A 22500-nucleotide genomic window follows, 5' to 3' on the forward strand; every position below is an offset into this window, starting at 1 on the left:
CACACACACACACACACACTCCTGCTCCTGTCCTCACTCGTCTATATCAGGACAACAGACAGATGAACACACACACACACACACACACTCCTGCTCCTGTCCTCACTCGTCTATATCAGGACAACAGACAGATGAACACACACACACACACACACACACACACTCCTGCTCCTGTCCTCACTCGTCTATATCAGGACAACAGACAGATGAGCACACACACACACACACACACACACACACACACACACACACTCCTGCTCCTGTCCTCACTCGTCTATATCAGGACAACAGACAGATGAACACACACACACACACACACACACACACACACACACACTCCTGCTCCTGTCCTCACTCGTCTATATCAGGACAACAGACAGATGAACACACACACACACACATTCACACACACACACACACACACACACACTCCTGCTCCTGTCCTCACTCGTCTATATCAGGACAACAGACAGATGAACACACACACACACACACACACACACACACACACACACACACACTCCTGCTCCTGTCCTCACTTGTCTATATCAGGACAACAGACAGATGAACACACACACACACACACATACACACACACACACACACACACACACACACACACACAGATGAACACACACACACACACACACTCCTGCTCCTGTCCTCACTCGTCTATATCAGGACAACAGACAGATGAACACACACACACACACACACACAGATGAACACACACACCTCCTGCTCCTGTCCTCACTCGTCTATATCAGGACAACAGACAGATGAGCACACACACACACACACACACACACACACACACAGATGAACACACACACCTCCTGCTCCTGTCCTCACTCATCTATATCAGGACAACAGACAGATGAACACACACACACACAGATGAACACACACACACTCTCTCACACACACACACACACACACACACACACACACCTCCTGCTCCTGTCCTCACTCGTCTATATCAGGACAACAGACAGATGAACACACACACACACACTCCTGCTCCTGTCCTCACTCGTCTATATCAGGACAACAGACAGATGAACACACACACACACACACATTCACACACACACACACACACACACACACTCCTGCTCCTGTCCTCACTCGTCTATATCAGGACAACAGACAGATGAACACACACACACACACACACACACACACACACTCCTGCTCCTGTCCTCACTCATCTATATCAGGACAACAGACAGATGAACACACACACAGATGAACACACACACACTCTCTCACACACACACACACACACACACACACACACACACACCTCCTGCTCCTGTCCTCACTCGTCTATATCAGGACAACAGACAGATGAAAACACACACACACACACACACACAAACACACACACACACCTCCTGCTCCTGTCCTTACTCGTCTATATCAGGACAACAGACAGATGAACACACACACACACACACACACACACACACAAACACACACACACACACACCTCCTGCTCCTGTCCTTACTCGTCTATATCAGGACAACAGACAGATGAACACACACACATGAACACACACTTCCAGTCACTCAGTCTTCAAGAATGATCTGTGTGTGTCTGCTGATGTCTTATACAGTATATGAGTGATGTGAGTGTGTGTACAGTATATGAGTGATGTGAGTGTGTGTACAGTATATGAGTGATGTGAGTGTGTGTACAGTATATGAGTGATGTGAGTGTGTGTACAGTATATGAGTGATGTGTGTGTACAGTATATGAGAGAGTGATGTCTGTAATTTTAACTTCTCTGGTGTTTTCGGTGTTGCTTGGAATCCAAGAATCTGTACATGGACTATAATAGTTCAGAGAAACTGCGGATCAGTGTGTGACCAGACGGACCCTCATCTATGCAACTGATCGGAGATCAGCGCTTCATGTCCGTCGTCCTCATGAACACACACTGAACACTGTGATCAGAGACACACACGATGATGATGCGGATCTGACTTTCCTGAGGAAAACCCTCGTTTCTTAAATCAAGATCTTTCAGTTCTTAATCTTTACTTTATTTCTTCCGGCTGTCATGAGTAGATAGTTAGGAAACACTAATCTTTAGTTTACTATGAGAATGAGTGAATATAATCATGAATGCAGTTTAATACTTTTATAATCAGTATTAAAAACTATTCAGATGTTGTTTCTGCTTTAGTTGCAAATAAATCTATTTGTTTCTAATCGTGTGTTGATGAGGTCATTTAATGAAAACACCCTGACGAGACATTACTCGTGTTATAGACCTTATGTAGCTCCGCCCCTTTTAAGCGCTGCGCTCGTCTGTACTTCCGGTCTGTATTTTCACAGATCTTGCGTATTTATGAATAAACGGCTCGTTTTAAAATCTTCCCGGTCTACTGACGTTTGTTAAGACATCTGCTTTAAACATTACAATCCTCATGATAACTTTACATTAAGTAAATACACTTAAAAAGCTAATTACTCCTGGACAGCGATGCCATGGAAATATACAGAGCGACTGCAAAAACGGAAGTTAAAAGACAATATTCTAAAGATGGCGGCGCCCTCGTTTCTCTGGCGCATAAGGTCTATAATATTACATAATAGTATGTAATGTTGCAGTTTTTCTCTATATCAGTGTCAGTGTTTCTGAACTCATTGTATCTCGAGTTTCTTCCGGGAACGAACACGTCACAATATTCCTCATTATAATAATTCATGCGCAGAATAAAGGGGCGGGGCCTGGTTGAGTTAGTTAGTAGTGTGTTAAACTGGCGATTATGGAGAGGGGAGGGAAATTACCCAAACACACTCGAAGCGCTCGACCAATCACAACACACTGCTCCAGCCGACCAATCAGAGCACAGTGTGCTTTTCAGGAGGAGGGGCTTCATAGAGACAGGAGGTAAACAGAGCGTTACTGCTAGACTGGGAAGAGAGGAGCCGCAACAATGGAGAATATGAGGAGAATAATCAACATTCAAGCAGGAAAACCTGTTCTAGTAGAGCCTGAAACAACATCAAGACTTTGTAAAAGGACAGAATATGAAAGCAGAAACGCAGAAACATTTCCAGGCCTTTATTTCTTGACTGGTTGAGCTGCGACACACATAAATAAACTGGCATAAGTACGCTATTCTCTTTCTGTCTCTCAACGCTTGATAAAATGTGAAAAATAAATACTGTGTTTGTAGCTAAGGTTATCGGTTTAGTTCCAGTAACAATCCACAGGTTTATAAAAACACAAGCCAGACAGACTCATGAGAAACAGAAGTGGCATCATCATCATCATCATCATCATCAACATCATCATCAGGAAAAACAGCAAAACAAAGTTTAAGACGGTCGGAGAAAGTCACTCTAGATTGAGTCCCTCAAGAGCACTTTGGTGAGAGCGGCGAGACACGAACACCAACAAACACCAAACCCTTTCCTTCCGCAGTTCCACACGCGTGAATCCATCGGGAACGACGACCTCATCCGACGCCAGATGATGGACGGATGTCAGAATCACGGGTCAGCGCATTTCTGTTAGTTTAGGAGGAAATCAGCAGATATATTGCAAACGGACATGAAGAGTCACGATAAATGACGGCGATGAACATTCACTGGATGTACGGAATATTTCTTATTGCTAATCAAACACAGATGTTTCCCTTTGAGCCTCTGACAGACGTTCCTCGTTCTGCTGAAACACTCAACACACACTGAGCTGATGTCAGATCAAGCCAAAACAAAGTGGACAATGATAATTCATGTCCTTCCAAACGTGTGTTGAGTTTCACTTCCCATTGACTTCCTTTATATGGACAAACTTACAGTGGAAGTCGATGGGAACCAAAACGGTTCGATAAACAACATTCTTCAAAATATCGTCTCTCGCAAGTTTGGAAGGACATGAGAGTGAGTGAAGGATTCTGGGTGAACTTTCCCTTTAAATGTGTGTAAATCCAGAATGATGAGCGACACAAGCCGTTCAGGTCACAGGATTCCCCAAAACACCTTGGCAATTAGATGAGAACAAATAAAAAACTAGTTGAAGAAAAAGTCTTATTGCCTCAAAGGAACTCAAACATCATATTTACACAGTAGAAAATGGTTTGGTTAGAGCACAACTCCATCATCATCATCAGTGTCTCAGTGTCTGACCGATGATCTCGAGGGGTTCAGGCCTCGAGACGCTTCCTCTGAACATGGGAATGTTTTGGCACTGTGTGTGACAGGAGTTTGTGTTTCAGTGAGACGCTACACACACCACCGTCGCTCGCGTCACACTGAAGGTGAAGATGGAGGATGTTATTGCATGAAGCCTCGTCAGAGACAAACGTCACTGAAACAGGAAATCAAGTTTCACACGATGAAAGAAAACTAAAACAACTGAATCCTGAAGAGGAAATTAGCACCGAACAGTGTGAGAGAGTGTTCACACACACACACTCACTGACTCACTCACTGACTCACTCACTGACTCACTCACTGACTCACTCACTGACTCACTCACTGACTCACTCACTGACTCACTCACTCACTGACTCACTCACTCACTGACTCACTCACTCACTGACTCACTCACTCACTGACTGACTCACTCACTGACTGACTCACTCACTCACTCACTCACTCACTCACACACACACATGAGTGACAGAAGGCAGCCCTTATCACGAGTGTCGTGCTACTCCTCCAGAGCGCAGCGCTGACTCCCCTCCTCTCTCACACACTCACACACACACACACACACACACACACGTCCCTCATGAGAAGCCTGTAATGTTCAGGGGAAGGATCTCAGCGGTCAGTGAAGGCTGTCGGCCTCGTGTTCATCCGCGCGTCAGTCGGGAGCCGCGGCGCTAACCGTCCCTGTGCCGCGCGGCGCTAACCTCGTCGGCGAGCGAGAAACACACACTCCTTCCCCTCACGGTCTCTGGCAGAGCGTCACCCGAGCGCCCGGGGTCAAAGGGCACTGAGGCCGAAGTTACAGCGACAGTACATCATCCCGCTAGAGTCGCGCCAGCTGTCCGTGAGCGGGTCGTAGCGCTGCACCGCGTTCAGGTACGACGAGCCCGAGTGACCACCAACCACGTACAGGTAGTTATCGACCACAGCAGAGCCCACGCCTGCAGAAACACACACACACACACACAGAGATCAATAATCTGCTTTACAGCTTTACATCATCAAGAACGAGTGAATTTTCTCTGTCTTCTGTTGTTTGATTAGTGTTATTATAGAGCAGGAATATTAGTGTTATTATAGAGCAGGAATATCGGGAATATTAGTGTTATTATAGAGCAGGAATATTAGTGTTATTATAGAGCAGGAATATCGGGAATATTAGTGTTATTATAGAGCAGGAATATTAGTGTTATTATAGAGCAGGAATATTAGTGTTATTATAGAGCGGGAATATTAGTGTTATTATAGAGCGGGAATATCGGGAATATTAGTGTTATTATAGAGCGGGAATATTAGTGTTATTATAGAGCGGGAATATTAGTGTTATTATAGAGCAGGAATATCAGGAATATTAGTGTTATTATAGAGCGGGAATATTAGTGTTATTATAGAGCGGGAATATTAGCGTTATTATAGAGCGGGAATATTAGCGGAATATTAGCGTTATTATAGAGCGAGAATATTAGCGTTATTATAGAGCGGGAATATTAGCGTTATTATAGAGCAGGAATATCGGGAATATTAGTGTTATTATAGAGCGGGAATATTAGTGTTATTATAGAGCAGGAATATCGGGAATATTAGTGTTATTATAGAGCAGGAATATTAGTGTTATTATAGAGCAGGAATATCGGGAATATTAGTGTTATTATAGAGCAGGAATATTAGTGTTATTATAGAGCAGGAATATTAGCGTTATTATAGAGCGGGAATATTAGCGTTATTATAGAGCAGGAATATCGGGAATATTAGTGTTATTATAGAGCGGGAATATTAGTGTTATTATAGAGCAGGAATATCGGGAATATTAGTGTTATTATAGAGCAGGAATATTAGTGTTATTATAGAGCAGGAATATCGGGAATATTAGTGTTATTATAGAGCAGGAATATTAGTGTTATTATAGAGCAGGAATATTAGTGTTATTATAGAGCGGGAATATTAGTGTTATTATAGAGCGGGAATATCGGGAATATTAGTGTTATTATAGAGCGGGAATATTAGTGTTATTATAGAGCGGGAATATTAGTGTTATTATAGAGCAGGAAAATCTGGAATATTAGTGTTATTATAGAGCGGGAATATTAGTGTTATTATAGAGCAGGAATATCAGGAATATTAGTGTTATTATAGAGCGGGAATATTAGTGTTATTATAGAGCGGGAATATTAGCGTTATTATAGAGCGGGAATATTAGCGTTATTATAGAGCGAGAATATTAGCGTTATTATAGAGCGGGAATATTAGCGTTATTATAGAGCAGGAATATCGGGAATATTAGTGTTATTATAGAGCGGGAATATTAGTGTTATTATAGAGCAGGAATATCGGGAATATTAGTGTTATTATAGAGCAGGAATATTAGTGTTATTATAGAGCAGGAATATCGGGAATATTAGTGTTATTATAGAGCGGGAATATTAGTGTTATTATAGAGCAGGAATATCGGGAATATTAGTGTTATTATAGAGCGGGAATATTAGTGTTATTATAGAGCAGGAATATCGGGAATATTAGTGTTATTATAGAGCAGGAATATTAGTGTTATTATAGAGCAGGAATATCGGGAATATTAGTGTTATTATAGAGCGGGAATATTAGTGTTATTATAGAGCAGGAATATCGGGAATATTAGTGTTATTATAGAGCGGGAATATTAGTGTTATTATAGAGCGGGAATATTAGTGTTATTATAGAGCAAGAATATTAGTGTTATTATAGAGCGGGAATATTAGTGTTATTATAGAGCGGGAATATTAGTGTTATTATAGAGCGGGAATATTAGTGTTATTATAGAGCAAGAATATTAGTGTTATTATAGAGCGGGAATATTAGTGTTATTATAGAGCAGGAATATCGGGAATATTAGTGTTATTATAGAGCGGGAATATTAGTGTTATTATAGAGCGGGAATATTAGTGTTATTATAGAGCGGGAATATTAGTGTTATTATAGAGCGGGAATATTAGTGTTATTATAGAGCGGGAATATTAGTGTTATTATAGAGCGGGAATATTAGTGTTATTATAGAGCAGGAATATCGGGAATATTAGTGTTATTATAGAGCAGGAATATTAGCGTTATTATACAGCAGGAATATTAGTGTTATTATAGAGCGGGAATATTAGTGTTATAGAGCGGGAATATCGGGAATATTAGTGTTATTATCGAGCGGGAATATTAGTGTTATTATAGAGCGGGAATATCGGGAATATTAGTGTTATTATAGAGCGGGAATATTAGTGTTATTATAGAGCGGGAATATTAGTGTTATTATAGAGCGGGAATATTAGTGTTATTATAGAGCGGGAATATCGGGAATATTAGTGTTATTATAGAGCGGGAATATTAGTGTTATTATAGAGCGGGAATATTAGTGTTATTATAGAGCAGGAAAATCTGGAATATTAGTGTTATTATAGAGCGGGAATATTAGTGTTATTATAGAGCAGGAATATCAGGAATATTAGTGTTATTATAGAGCGGGAATATTAGTGTTATTATAGAGCGGGAATATTAGCGTTATTATAGAGCGGGAATATTAGCGTTATTATAGAGCGAGAATATTAGCGTTATTATAGAGCGGGAATATTAGCGTTATTATAGAGCAGGAATATCGGGAATATTAGTGTTATTATAGAGCGGGAATATTAGTGTTATTATAGAGCAGGAATATCGGGAATATTAGTGTTATTATAGAGCAGGAATATTAGTGTTATTATAGAGCAGGAATATCGGGAATATTAGTGTTATTATAGAGCGGGAATATTAGTGTTATTATAGAGCAGGAATATCGGGAATATTAGTGTTATTATAGAGCGGGAATATTAGTGTTATTATAGAGCAGGAATATCGGGAATATTAGTGTTATTATAGAGCAGGAATATTAGTGTTATTATAGAGCAGGAATATCGGGAATATTAGTGTTATTATAGAGCGGGAATATTAGTGTTATTATAGAGCAGGAATATCGGGAATATTAGTGTTATTATAGAGCGGGAATATTAGTGTTATTATAGAGCGGGAATATTAGTGTTATTATAGAGCAAGAATATTAGTGTTATTATAGAGCGGGAATATTAGTGTTATTATAGAGCGGGAATATTAGTGTTATTATAGAGCGGGAATATTAGTGTTATTATAGAGCAAAAATATTAGTGTTATTATAGAGCGGGAATATTAGTGTTATTATAGAGCAGGAATATCGGGAATATTAGTGTTATTATAGAGCGGGAATATTAGTGTTATTATAGAGCGGGAATATTAGTGTTATTATAGAGCGGGAATATTAGTGTTATTATAGAGCGGGAATATTAGTGTTATTATAGAGCAGGAATATCGGGAATATTAGTGTTATTATAGAGCAGGAATATTAGCGTTATTATACAGCAGGAATATTAGTGTTATTATAGAGCGGGAATATTAGTGTTATTATAGAGCGGGAATATCGGGAATATTAGTGTTATTATCGAGCGGGAATATTAGTGTTATTATAGAGCGGGAATATCGGGAATATTAGTGTTATTATAGAGCGGGAATATTAGTGTTATTATAGAGCGGGAATATTAGTGTTATTATAGAGCGGGAATATTAGTGTTATTATAGAGCGGGAATATTAGTGTTATTATAGAGTTATTATAGACTCGCTCTCCCAGTTTAAAACTAGATTAAAGACGCATCTCTTCAGCCAGGCATTCATATAATACTTTTAATCTTACAGTTAAATCCAACCTCTAGTTCATAAACGCCAGAGGAGAACTGGCCTCCGACTGAGCCTGGGTTCTCCCAAGGTTTTTTTTTTTCTCCATTAGGTCACCCGATGGAGTTTTTCGGTTCCTTGCCACTGTTGCCTTTGGCTTGCTCAGTTGGGGATATTTGGGATATTTAATTTAATTAATCAATCAACAATACTATTGATCAGCATTACCAAACGTGGACATTTTCCACTAGAAACAAGCATTGATGTATTATTTTAATTTAATACTGTGAAGCTGCTTTGATACAATCTGTATTGTGAAAAGCGCTATATAAATAAACTTGACTTGACTTGACTTATAGAGCGGGAATATTAGTGTTATTATAGAGCGGGAATATTAGTGTTATTATAGAGCGGGAATATTAGCGTTATATGCGTTATAATATAATTAGCGTTATAATATTAGCGAATAAATGCTCACAAAGGAATCGATAAGAGGAATTGAAATTAAAATGTTATAACAAGTATCCAATTCCAGAATTGGGATCGATTTTCGATTCCCAACCCTAGTGCCATTCCCTTGATGATGTTCAGAAGAGCACATGATCTGTTCATGTTGTTCCTGATGTGTGGGGGTCTCACCTGTGCGCGGCTCGTTCATGGGCCGACACGCGGTCCACTGGTTCTGATGCGGGTCGAAGCGCTCAATGCTGGATAGATGAGACACACCGTTGTGACCCCCGACCACGAAGATGAAGCCCAGCATCACACCGACTCCGAAGTTAATGCGCTTATCAGCCATGGGCGCCACCATATCCCATGAGTCTTTGCTTGGATCGTATCTCTCCACACTGAAACAAACATCAGTCACAGTCTTTAAAATCCCCTGTGTAAATTCATAAGTCGACTCCATTGCTGAGTATTTCCTCCTTAAAACTGCAGTGAACCAAAGACAGTCTCAAAAACACGCTTTGAAATCGCTGGTGTTTCTGACGTCACAAACTACCTTGTAACCAATCAGATCAACGTGTGATCGTCAACCAGTGGATCTCTGAGCTGAGTGAGTGAGTGGAGGCGGGGCTCATTTGCATATTCATAGAACCGCACATACTAAATGAGGCAAGGGTGTCGAGTTACATTCAAGATGCATGAAGATTTTTTTTTTCCAAGGAAAAAACATTTAAATATGTAATTTTGGTGATTAAAGATGAGTTTAAGGGATACAATGATTGACTACAGGAGGACTTAAAATATCATGAATTGAATGTAATATCACCCGACATTAATGACCAGACAAATAAAGTTTGGCAGCTTGAAACCATGACAGTGTCCCATGAGTCTGAGTCTGTGTTCTTTCCAGCCTGAACACGCGTGTTTAGAGACGACTCCAGCGAAACGCTTCTCACGAGAGCGACGCCGTTCAGGGAGACACAACGACAACAGCAGAACCTTCCCATGAGCCTCCAGCAACCAGCTACTGTAACTCCTCTTACTACAAATGTGTTCAAACGATCTCATCTGCTGAAGTAGAACAGTTCTCATTTAAATGGATGGTTAATTGTTGCACAGCGCTAATTTTAATATTTCTTAAAGTTCTAGTAATAATGTTGTTTTTTTTGTCGGTTTTATACGATTTTTTTTTTAAATATCTTTTTAATTTTTATAATTTTTTATTTTAGTTTTAGTAATTTTAGCACTTTAACAAACTAAACAGACATTTGAAATATTTACTGAAATTACACTGGCGGTCAAAAGTTTGAGAAAATTATTAATATTTTTGTTATGTTTCTGAAAGTGTCTCTTCTGCTCACCAAGGCTGCATTTATTTGATCAAAAATACAGTAAAAACAGTGAAATATTATTATAATGTAAATCAGCTGTTTTCTATGTGAATATATAGTAAAGTGTAATTTATTCCTGTGATCAAAGCTGAATTTTCAGCATCATTACTCCAGTCTTCAGTGTCACATGATCCTTAAGAAATCACTCTGATATGATTTGATGAATAACTGAAATTTTTGTATTTTATTTAATTTCAGTTGAACTGAACTCTAATTACTGAATTAAAAGAAAACGACTTAAAGGTGCAGTGTGTACGTTTTAGCGGAATCTAGTGGTGATGTTGTGAATTGCACCCAACAGTGGCCGACAGGAAGTGATGTCGTCGTCTGAGACAGCAGAGAGTAGCCAGTTCAGCAATGAAGTTTCTTTACAAAGATAAATTAAGAAGTTATGTTTACTTGATTATTCAGTAAAATGATGTTATTGTGAATATTATACATAGTTCCCACAGGCCAATTAATGTCACGTGACCTCCCCGGAGACGCCATCTTTGAGGGCATAAGCTGCTGTGTTTACAAAGTTTTACAAGCAAATTTCGAAGATTTCTTCCTATTTATAATGTTACGAAAATCATGAAGAGACAAAGTGACAGAGATTATAAAGACACTCTATTAACACAAGACAGAGAGAGGTACAATGCGAAAATTTCAGTCAGAAATGGTGTGTGGATCCGTATGCGCTAAACTGAGCACTGATTTTGCAGCTTTGGCTCAGATACTGTATTTTCCATGTGTACCATTATCTGGTATTGGCTAGGAGTTTTAACACATGTAAGCAAATCCGAGCCTGGAAATATGTGCATGAATATGAATATACACGGTATGAAAATAAATAAAACTCGCGTGCAAATTAATGTAACAGTTAATGCGGAACTACTTTATACGCGGGTTCTTTAGGGACATAATCTGAGATTGCAAGGCTGGAATGTGTGTGTGTGCGTCAGTCTGTGTCTGTGTGTGTGAGTGAGAGAGAGTCGCGGGCGCGATCGAACAGTGCAAACAATGTTGTTTTTGTATGTTTCTAATACCTCGTCATTTTGTACAAACAGGACATCATTCAAACTGCAAAGTGTTAACTTATATTTGTGTACACTCGCAATAAAACAACAAATTCTTGCGTGTTTTGAGGGAGTTTCTTTCCTGTTTATCCTCGCCAGCCATAACCTCCATCGTTGTTCTGACAAAAGCTTCGTCTTGTCACATTCATGAAGTCTAATGACGGGTATACTGTAAAATCCAAATTTAACTGCACCTCCGGCACGATTTGAACATCCATTGACCCAGCAGGAGATGACCATTTTCACTTTTTATCACGAAATTAACTCGTTTCAGCTTCTTCGTCTAATGTTCTGCCCACAGCATGCCCACAGAAATGGCGCCGGGTCGGCAAATGCCCGTATGTTGTGACGTCATGTGGGAACTATGTATTGTGACTTGTTCATCATTGTGTCAGTGTTTTATTCGCTGACTTTAGCTCGCTTCTTTACACGAAGAACAACAGTGACGAAACGCGTTTGTCCGTTCAGGGCCACCGTAGAAACATGTCAATGTAAGCGGACCCGCGGTGTGTGTAGAGAGAAACGCCTCATTCTAAGCTAATAAACACATAACGCTTCATGTAAGGTCTTTATACACCACTGAAAACATCGTTATGTATATGATATTGCATTTCTGTCAACAGATCCTCCTAAATATCACACACTGCACTTTTAGAAGGAACGACTAATTCCCAGAATGCATTGCTGCCGCACCTGTTCATGTGCGCCGGGCCGTAGCCGCCGATCGCGTACACCATCCCGTCCAGCACGGCGGTGGCGAAGCAGCTTCGTGATTTGGTCATGGGCGCCACGGGCTGCCACTCCTTCACCTTGGGCACGTACTTCTCCACCGACTGCAGGTAGTACTGTCCGTCGTAGCCGCCGAGCGCGTACAGCTCACCCGCTAGCACCACCACACCTAGCGTGCTCCTGCACTCGGCCATGCGCTCCACCGAGGCCCAGGTGTTGCTGTCGGGGTCCCAGCGCTCCACGCTGCTCTCGTGCCGCCGGTAGCTGATGCCCTGACGCATGTGTGTCGCGATGCCGCCCACCACGTACACCTTCTGCTCCAGGACCGCCACGCCGAACTCGTAGCGGGGCACGGTGAGCGGAGCCAGGCCGATCCACGAGTCCGTCTGTGGGAAGTACATCTCCATACTGACACACACACACACACACACATTAAATTTAATATTCAACAATATTATTGATCTGCCTGCAATGACTCCATTATATGAGAACTGAACTGAACTGGACGATGACATCACGGTTTTCTCCAGAGTGGATATATATATATATATAGAGAGAGAGATAGCCTAAGGCACACCTGTGCAATAATCATGCTGTCTAATCAGCATCTTGATATGCCACACCTGTGAGGTGGATGGATTATCTCGGCAAAGGAGAAGTGCTCACTAACACAGATTTAGACAGATTTGTGAACAATATTTGAGAGAAATAGGCCTTTTGTGTACATAGAAAAAGTCTTAGATCTTTGAGTCCAGCTCATGAAAAATGGGGGCAAAAACAAAAGTGTTGTGTTTATAATTTTGTTCAGTGTATATAAATTAACTAAATTAATAACATTTTTACGACAAAAATGAAGCATCACTGAACTTACTTAAGCTGGACTGTGACGCTATTTTCTTCTGGAAACAAACTTTGTTGCATTATTTTCCTGTTATCTCTGTAAAGCTGCTTTGAAACACTCTGTGTTGTATAAAGCGCTGTATAAATAAAGATGACTTGACTAGAACTTATTAAGGCTTGAACGCACCAGAACGCTTTGGCATAATTAAACATGCGTTCACCTTTCCAGCGTAGCGAATAACCCGGCTTTGCCCCCGACCGCCAGCAGGACCTTGGGAGCGCAGCGCGGCCGCGTGGACAGCACCGTCTGGTACGAGAGCCGGTGTTCGGGCATGAAGTGGTACTTGAGCGCCTCGTTGAGCAGGTGTTTGCAGGTGTGGTCGTCGCGGATCAGGTGGTTAGCCTCGTAGAGCCGCGTGAGGAACTTGACGCTCAGCAGCGGCAGCCGGACGCAGTGCAGGAGCTGCGCCAGATACTGCTGTCGCTCCGTCAGGTCGTACTTGATCCAGGACTCCAGCGCGAAGAACACCGTCTCCTCCGTCACCACGTTCAGGCAGTCGTTGGACACGATCTCGTCGAGCTCGGCCCGCGTCAGCTCGAAGAACTCCTCCGTCTGGCACACCTCCTCGAAGTTCTGGCAGATGAACTTGCTGGCGGCCAGGCACAGGTCGTGGCAGCCGTAGGTTTCGGCGAAACGCGAGATGCCGATGCAGTTGCCGGCGTCCAGCTGGCTCTCCAGGAAACTGCAGCACTCCTTCAGAACCAGCTTGACCTGCAGGAGGTTAGCGGCGGGGAGAAGAGACTCCACCGTTTCCTGTGAGATGAACACCGTTCCTGTGTAGGCGTACTCCACTATGGCCTGATGGGGAGACGGAAACATTGCGGTTAACCCGTGTGCATCAATTGACCCTTCGCAGGGAGTTTGATTGACAGGGGATCTGACCTATCATAATCCACCATCCGCCGAATCCGGGCGGGTCTTTGCGAATGGTCAATTACAACAAGTTACACACTGGTACACTGAGGACAAAAATGTCTGTGTCAAAAAACTGTCTTAAAAATTTGAAGCTTGGAAAAACAGACTTAAGTTTGGTCTCATTTTAAAGAATAAATAAGTAAAAAAAAGTTTAAAAAGTAAAACAAACAAAAACCGTTATAGAGGTTTAAGTTTATAAAAAATGATTTATGAACAATATTTTATATAAAGAGACGGAAACATTGTGTTTAACCCTTTGTGCATCAATTACAGCAAGTTACATGTATGGTCCATCAAGGACAAAAATGTCTGTGTCATAGAAGTGTGAAATTTGGAAGAACAGACTCGAGTTTGGTCTCACTTTAAAGAAGACCCGTGGCAGATTATTGCTGAAGTAAAAAAAGCTTAAAAAGTGAAACCAAAAAAAAAGGTTATAGTTTATGAAAATGATTTATAAACAATATTTTATGGCAAATATATACTTTATGAAACATGTTGAACTCTAAAAGTGCTAGAAAAATCAAAGCCATAAATCTATACAAGTTGTGTTCCAAATCTGAGGTTGTTAGATCACTGGGACACAGCGGCTGGGTTTTCTCTCGCAAATATTACAAGCACACACGCACAATAATAGCCTATAATTAAAAGATTGCATCATTTTATAGTAAAATGGCCCTGGGATTAAAAATTGCCGTTTTAATGGGGACATTTTTGTCTTTAAGATCCTGAGAGGAACTATTTTGTGTTTCTAGTGCAACATAGATTTATTAAAGGAAATGGGGGTGAAACAGTAAAATTCCAATAAAAACACACACCTGTACCAATTCTTATGCCGTTTGCATTAACACCGGCAAAATTATCAATAAAACAAAACTGAAAAAGACACTGTCCATAAGGCTGCACAAGGTGATTCATGGGAAATCATGCATTGTTTAACGCGCTGTGTTCACCTTGAGCGCGGCTTCGTCGACGCACTGGAACTCCACCTCCGACGTCTCCTTCTCGGACAGGTTCCCCGTGAACATGGCCTTGAAGTACGGGCTGATGCTGGCGAGCACCACCTTGTGCGCGTGGATCTTGGCGTCTCCGACGCGCAGCACGATGTCGCAGAGCTCATGGTCCTGTCGCAGGAGTTGCAGACCCTGCAGGAGCTGCTCGGAGTGAGGCCGCGTCAGACTCGCAAACATGTACGACTTCGCCGACTGCTCCATCTGACACACAAGACGACATCACACACGGTTTCTGTTCAGTGGCTGGCGGCCGCTAAGTTAATCACTAATGATCTTGTGAATCAATCAAAGCTAACTTTATCTGGACAATAACTTTATTCTAGAGCTGCTGTAAAGCCTGAACAATCTCTGTTACTGTAATCTCCTGTTATCACTGTAAAGCTGCTGTGATCTGTGTTGTTAGAGCGCTGTATAAATGAAGGAGACTTGACTTGACGATAACACTGTTCTGCTAACCCTGTAGCTTAGCACTAGTGAACCGATATACATTAGTTCACTTCAGAATTAAAATCTCCTGATAGTTTACTCTCCTCCTCGTCATCCAAGATGTTCATGTGTTTCTTTCTTCAGTGGAAAAGAAATGCAGGTTTTTGAGGAAAACATTCAGGATTTTCCTCCATATAGTGTCTTCAATGGGGTCCAACGGGTCGAAGGTTGAAAGGTCACGCGTGTTCCGGTTTATAAATGTAGGGCGAAAAACTCTCATTTTCTCCTCCAACTTCGAAATCGTCCGACATCGTTGTTTTACCTTTTATTTTTTAGTCATTAATGGCGTTTGACTCAGTCTTTGCACGTTCGCTTTGTAAACACTGGGTCGGTTCTTACGCCTACGTCACGCTTGACCTTTCAACCTGATTGCGTAATGTGTGTCGCATCACAGCGAGTGCAAGACCAGCATTTGTGGTTAAAAGTATATAAATGTTTATCTAGTTGTAAAATGTCGCTGGTTTGTCTAGATCAGACTCTTATTCCTCGGCTGGATCGTGTCGAGACTTTGAAGCTGCACTGAAACTCACATCTGGACCTTCGACCCGTTGGACCCCATTGAAGACACTATATGGAGAAACATCCTGGAGTGTTTTCCTCAAAAACCTTCATTTCTTTTCCACTGAAGAAAGAAACACATGAACATCTCGGATGACGAGGAGGAGAGTAAATCATCAGGAGATTGTAGTTCTGAAGTGAGCGACTCCTTTAGATGCTGTTTTCTGTTGATGAATGAACATCTGTCGCTCCTGCCATCCCATAATCACTATCAGCTTTGATACTTCTGATATGAAACAGTTTCAGCTTTCAAATCCTGTCAGTTTTATCAGTAAATTCAGTCAGTAAATGTGTGTGTGTGTGTGTGTGTGTGTGCCAGCTGAACCGATCATCTCCTCATCTTTACTACGAGTTACAGCAGCAAATCAACATCAGTGACATCAGAAGGAAAGTTGAAAGATACAGAACAACTTCCTGGAATCATGTCTCGTGTCATCCATCAATCCGTGTTTCAACCGCGGAAAAGACGGGAATAAAACCATGTCTAGATTATAGGCAGAAAACTTTCATTCTGTTTCATTGATGAGAGTATCAGGATCGTGAGTGTGTAAATCAGCAGCTCGTAGTGTGTGTGTGTGTGTGTGTGTGTGTGTGTGTGTGTGTGTGTAAAGAACTGAATCAGAGAGTTCAAACAAGTCACTAGAGCTTTCTTCAGTTAGGGTTAGGGTCTCTCTCTCTCTCTCTCTCTCTCTCTCTCTCTCACACACACACTATCACCAGAGCTTTCTTCAGTTAGGGTTAGGGTCTCTCTCTCTCTCTCTCTCTCTCTCTCTCTCACACACACTATCACCAGAGCTTTCTTCAGTTAGGGTTAGGGTCTCTCTCTCTCTCTCTCACACACACTATCACCAGAGCTTTCTTCAGTTAGGGTTAGGGTCTCTCTCTCTCTCTCTCTCTCTCTCTCACACACACTATCACCAGAGCTTTCTTCAGTTAGGGTTAGGGTCTCTCTCTCTCTCTATCTCTCTCTCTCTCACACACACTATCACCAGAGCTTTCTTCAGTTAGGGTTAGGGTCTCTCTCTCTCTCTCTCTCTCTCACACACACTATCACCAGAGCTTTCTTCAGTTAGGGTTAGGGTCTCTCTCTCTCTCTCTCACACACACTATCACCAGAGCTTTCTTCAGTTAGGGTTAGGGTCTCTCTCTCTCTCTCTCACACACACTATCACCAGAGCTTTCTTCAGTTAGGGTTAGGGTCTCTCTCTCTCTCTCTCTCTCTCTCTCTCACACACACACTATCACCAGAGCTTTCTTCAGTTAGGGTTAGGGTCTCTCTCTCTCTCTCTCTCTCTCTCTCTCTCTCTCTCACACACACACTATCACCAGAGCTTTCTTCAGTTAGGGTCTCTCTCTCTCTCTCACACACACACTATCACCAGAGCTTTCTTCAGTTAGGGTTAGGGTCTCTCTCTCTCTCTCTCTCTCTCTCTCTCTCTCTCACACACACACTATCACCAGAGCTTTCTTCAGTTAGGGTCTCTCTCTCTCTCTCACACACACACTATCACCAGAGCTTTCTTCAGTTAGGGTTAGGGTCTCTCTCTCTCTCTCTCTCTCTCTCACACACACACTATCACCGGAGCTGTCTTCAGTTCTCTCTCTCTCTCTCTCTCTCTCTCTCTCTCTCTCTCACACACACACTATCACCAGAGCTTTCTTCAGTTAGGGTTAGGGTCTCTCTCTCTCTCTCTCTCTCTCTCTGTGTGTGTTGCATGCTGGGAGCGAGTGAACGGAGTTTGGCGTGGGTGAGAGGTGTTGTTGATCTGGAGTTTTTTTTGTTGTTGTTGTTTTTTTGTTTTTTTTTGTTTGTTTTTTTTCTTCTTTTCTTTTCTTGATTCTAGTTAAGTGGTAGGATTTTTTGGGCTGACTTCGGTCAGCGAGTGGGGAAATGGGGACAAATGCGGGTGATTTCTCGCAACTGACTATCAGACACGGTTGCAAATGTATGCCTGATGCGTCTGTGTCAGTAGAGGATTGCCTAGTGGCCGTGAGTGCTGCAGTCGGCGGCGTGAACATCAGATCAGCCTCTCGCATGAACAAGGCGATAGTCATTTTTTTGAGTCAAAGCCAAATGGTTAATGATTTAATTGAGAGCGGATTAACAATAAATGAAATGTTTGTGCCCGTTTTGCCTCTGTCGAGCCCATCAAAGAAGGTTGTTTTGTCAAACGTACCTCCATTTGTTAAAAATGAGAAGCTAGAGGAAATACTATTGCGATATGGCAAATTAGTGAGTCCCATTAAGATGATCACGCTTGGATGTAAAAATCCCCAACTTAAGCATGTAATGTCTTTTCGGCGCCAGGTTTTTATGATTTTGAATTCTCAGAGCGATCCTTTGAACTTGTCGGCAAAACTAACCATCGAAGGGAAGGATTATACTATTTTCATTAGTTCTGAGTCCATGAAGTGCTTCATTTGTGGCGATTTCGGACATGTTCGACAGACTTGCCCGAATCGTAATAGGAATAATGGCGTTAATGAGGTTTTGGCTGATAATATTGTTGATGGTAGGGCGCGAGGCTCTGACGTTGCGGACGCTGCGCCGTTACTACATCCACAAGCCGACGCGGAGTCAGCGCCGAGTGGCTCGCTCGAGGAGCATGGGGAAAGATCCCTGTCGGCTAACTCCAGCAATAGTGCCGTGGAGATAGCTGAGGTTGCCCAGGCAGCTGATGTTATGCCCGTAGTCACACAGTCAGAGTTGAGTTCGGATCAGATAAATGCAAAAGACGCGCATGAGACCGACTCACTCGAGGATAAACAACAACAACAAACACAACCTGAAGTAAGTGAGGTTAAAATAAGCAATGATGAGTTAATCGATCAGAGTCAAGGAGATAATGTTTCACAAGAAGTGGATTTCGATAAGGACGATGAGGAACTATATGAAAGTGACGTAATGGACTTGGAGAATACTTCTGAAGGTAGGACTAAACTCTACTCATTACAACAGATAAACACCTTCCTTGACAATACAAAGGGGCTTCGCAAGCCCAGTATTGAGTCGTACTTTCCAGATTTAAAACTTTTCCTGGTATCTTGTACTGTGGCGATGCGGAAGGCAACCTTTGATGAGCTAGACAGACCAAAACGGTACCGCCTTAAGAAGCTCCTGAGTAATGTAAGAAGTATACTGCACTTACCAGGCAAAAGGTGATATGGCTATCATGCATTTTTTTTGGTATCTTCTCTTCTTTCTCTTCATGGCATCCTTGAGATTTGGTACTTTAAATATCAATGGTTGTCGTGATGCTATTAAAAGGTTTAGTCTTTTTGACTATATTATGATAAAGAGGGCTAGTATAGTTTTTCTGCAAGAAACTCATACGGACTCAAATAATCAAGTACAATGGTTGAGTGAATGGAAGGGGCAAGCGATTTTAAGTCATGGTTCTAGTGTTAGCGCAGGTGTTGCAATTCTCTTTGGGCCGGAGTATAAGGAGCATCCTGTGAGTGTTTTTGAATTGGTTCCTGGTCGAATGTTGCGTGTGGACGTAACGATTCATGGACTTAATTTTTCGCTATTTAATGTGTACGCCCCAAATGTGGGTTCAGAGCGAACTCTCTTCTTTAAAAAACTGAAGACTGCTTTAAGTGATGTTTTGCAGGATAGAATGGTTGTCCTGGCTGGGGATTTTAATTGTACCATAAATCATATTATAGATAGGAACCATGAAGAACCACATAAGCAGTCGTCAGAAGAACTTAAAACCTTGATAACTTATCATTGTCTTGTAGATGTTTGGAGAGAAGCTTTCCCTCAGACTAAACAATATACTTGGTTGAAAGTAAACTCTAACATGATATCCGGAGCCAGACTTGATAGAATATATGTGCAGAAAAGTGTTAGGGGTAATTTTTTTAATAGTTGTATTATTCCCACTGCTTTATCTGATCATCAGTATATGGCTGTTGAAGTTTCTACCACACAGAGCACTCTTAAGCACTCACTCTGGAAGTTTAATAGTAGATTGTTGCAAGATCACAACTTTGTGCACTCTTTCACCTTTTTTTGGGAGACTTGGAGAGAGAGTAAAATGCTATATAAGTCCCTAAGTCAATGGTGGGATATTGGCAAAACACAAATTAAACTTTTTTGTCAGAACTATATTGCCTATAATAAAAGCATCCTGGAAAGTACATTGAAACAGCTTGAACAAGACATTCTTTACACTGACGATAAAGCGGACGGTGTGGACACTGCTGGAATCCTTGAACGGAATACATTTCTCTTACGGAATCTTTTAGAAGAAAGGGCCCAAGAGACACTTGTCCGAGCAAGGTTTACCACCTTTAATAGTATGGATGCTTCGACATCATCCTTTTTTAGTCTGGAGAAAAAGACTGTAAATAGGAAGATTCTATGTCATTTGAAACTTCCAGGAGGAGGAAAAGTGACTGACGATCGTGGAATCATGTCCTATGCTTCATCTTTTTACGAGGATCTTTATAAGGCTGAAACCTGTGATGATGAACTAGCTGACATTCTTCTTCAAGATTTACCTCAACTTGCAGAAGAGGAGAAATCTAGACTTGATCAGGCTTTGACATTTGATGAATTGACTCTAGCTGTTCAGGAACTCTCTTCAGGTAAAGTTCCAGGATTGGATGGACTGAATGCTGAATTTTACAAAACATTTTGGTCTGTGATCGGAAAGGACCTGTTTGCTGTCTTCCTGGAGTGTCTGGAAAGAGGCACGTTACCTGTGAGCCTTCGGAGGGCCGTGATAACTTTACTGCCTAAGAAGGGTGACCTTGGAGACATCAAAAATTGGCGCCCTGTGTCATTGCTAGGAGTTGACTACAAGATACTTTCCAAAGCTTTGACTAATAGACTTAAATTGTGTATATCTTCAGTGATTCATGCAGACCAATCTTATTGCATTCCGAATCGATCCATTTTTGATAATCTTTTTTTGGTTCGAGACTTGATTTCCTTTGCTAAAGTGCATAAACTTGATGTAGGCTTGGTTTCTCTGGACCAAGAGAAAGCCTTTGATCGAGTTGATCACGGCTTTCTTTTTAAATGTCTTAATGCTTTTGGTTTTGGTTCATCATTTATTTCTTATGTTAAGCTGCTGTATACAGATGTTTATAGCATATTAAAAATAAATGGCACCCTTTTGAGGCCATTTTTGGTTGGCAGAGGTATCCGACAAGGGTGTGGCCTCTCAGGTATTTTATATGCTATTGTTATCGAACCACTTTTGGCAGTTCTGAGACGTCAGTTAAGTGGGATTTCTACAATGTGTCCTTATAGTACAGATTTGGTAACAGCTAAACTAAGTGCATATGCCGATGATGTTACAGTGGTAATAAGGTCAGATGAAGATGTTAAGAAATTGGTTGAATCTTTGGATGTCTATCAAAGAGCATCTTCCTCAAAAATAAATTGGCAAAAGAGTGTTTCCTTTTTGCTGGGCAAATGGGAGAATGGAGGTCCTCCAGTACTTCCTCAGCTCTGCTCTTGGAGCTTGGAAGGTTTCAAAGTACTTGGGGTTTTTATGGGGGTTGACAAATATATGGAGAATAATTGGGAAGGTATATTTGATAAAGTGTCTGGCCGTCTACAAAGGTGGAGGTGGATTCTCCCTAATTTGTCCTATAGGGGTAGAGTACTCATAATCAATAACTTGGCTGCATCTATGCTGTGGCATCGTTTAAATGTACTTGATCCACCAAAATGTCTATTGCAACGTTTGCAGAAGATTTTTGTTGATTTTTTTTGGGACGGTCATCACTGGCTTCCCCCTGCAGTTCTCTATTTGCCAGTTACTGAAGGAGGTCAAGGGTTAATTGATGTGACCGCTAAAGTTAAAGCTATGAGGCTAAAAGTTGCTCAGACTTTGCTTTATTCTACAACACCATGGGTGTCATTTGGCCTGGCTTTGCTCAGAACTTTTGGCGGCTTTTTCCTTGATAGACAATTGTTTTTGATGTCTTTGCATAGTAGGAATCTTATAGGCCTATCTGATGTAAGATTCTATGTGACAGTTTTAAATTCCTGGACTGTTTTTAAGGAATCTGGACGAGAAAATGACCATTTTGGCCTGAATGAGCCACTGTTTTATAACTCTTTTCTTGGTGGCAATGTTTGCACGTCTAATATCATTGTTAAATCATTCA

The 22500-nt window shown here is 41.4% G+C and overlaps 1 protein-coding gene and 1 long non-coding RNA gene across 2 annotated transcripts in view; both read right to left on the reverse strand.

Moving 5' to 3' along the window:
* Window positions 1-3062: 3062 nt before the first annotated feature.
* Window positions 3063-22500, reverse strand: part of LOC311071685 — a 307177-nt gene continuing 287739 nt past the window's right edge. The window contains exon 2 of the long non-coding RNA XR_014603912.1: window positions 3063-4578. This is a non-coding gene — a long non-coding RNA (uncharacterized lncRNA). The remainder of the gene's footprint in view (window positions 4579-22500) is intronic.
* Window positions 3063-22500, reverse strand: part of klhl28 (kelch like family member 28) — a 23816-nt gene continuing 4378 nt past the window's right edge. The window contains exons 2-6 of the mRNA XM_084096145.1: window positions 15265-15525; window positions 13560-14197; window positions 12463-12906; window positions 9513-9721; window positions 3063-5115 (exon numbers count right to left, since the gene is read on the reverse strand). Coding sequence (XP_083952271.1) covers window positions 4952-5115; window positions 9513-9721; window positions 12463-12906; window positions 13560-14197; window positions 15265-15525 — 1716 coding nt within the window. The 3' untranslated portion in view covers window positions 3063-4951. The remainder of the gene's footprint in view (window positions 5116-9512; window positions 9722-12462; window positions 12907-13559; window positions 14198-15264; window positions 15526-22500) is intronic.

The sequence above is a fragment of the Abramis brama genome, assembly GCF_963993115.1.
Source record: "Abramis brama genome assembly, chromosome: 21".
In the NCBI taxonomy this organism is placed as follows: domain Eukaryota; kingdom Metazoa; phylum Chordata; class Actinopteri; order Cypriniformes; family Leuciscidae; genus Abramis; species Abramis brama.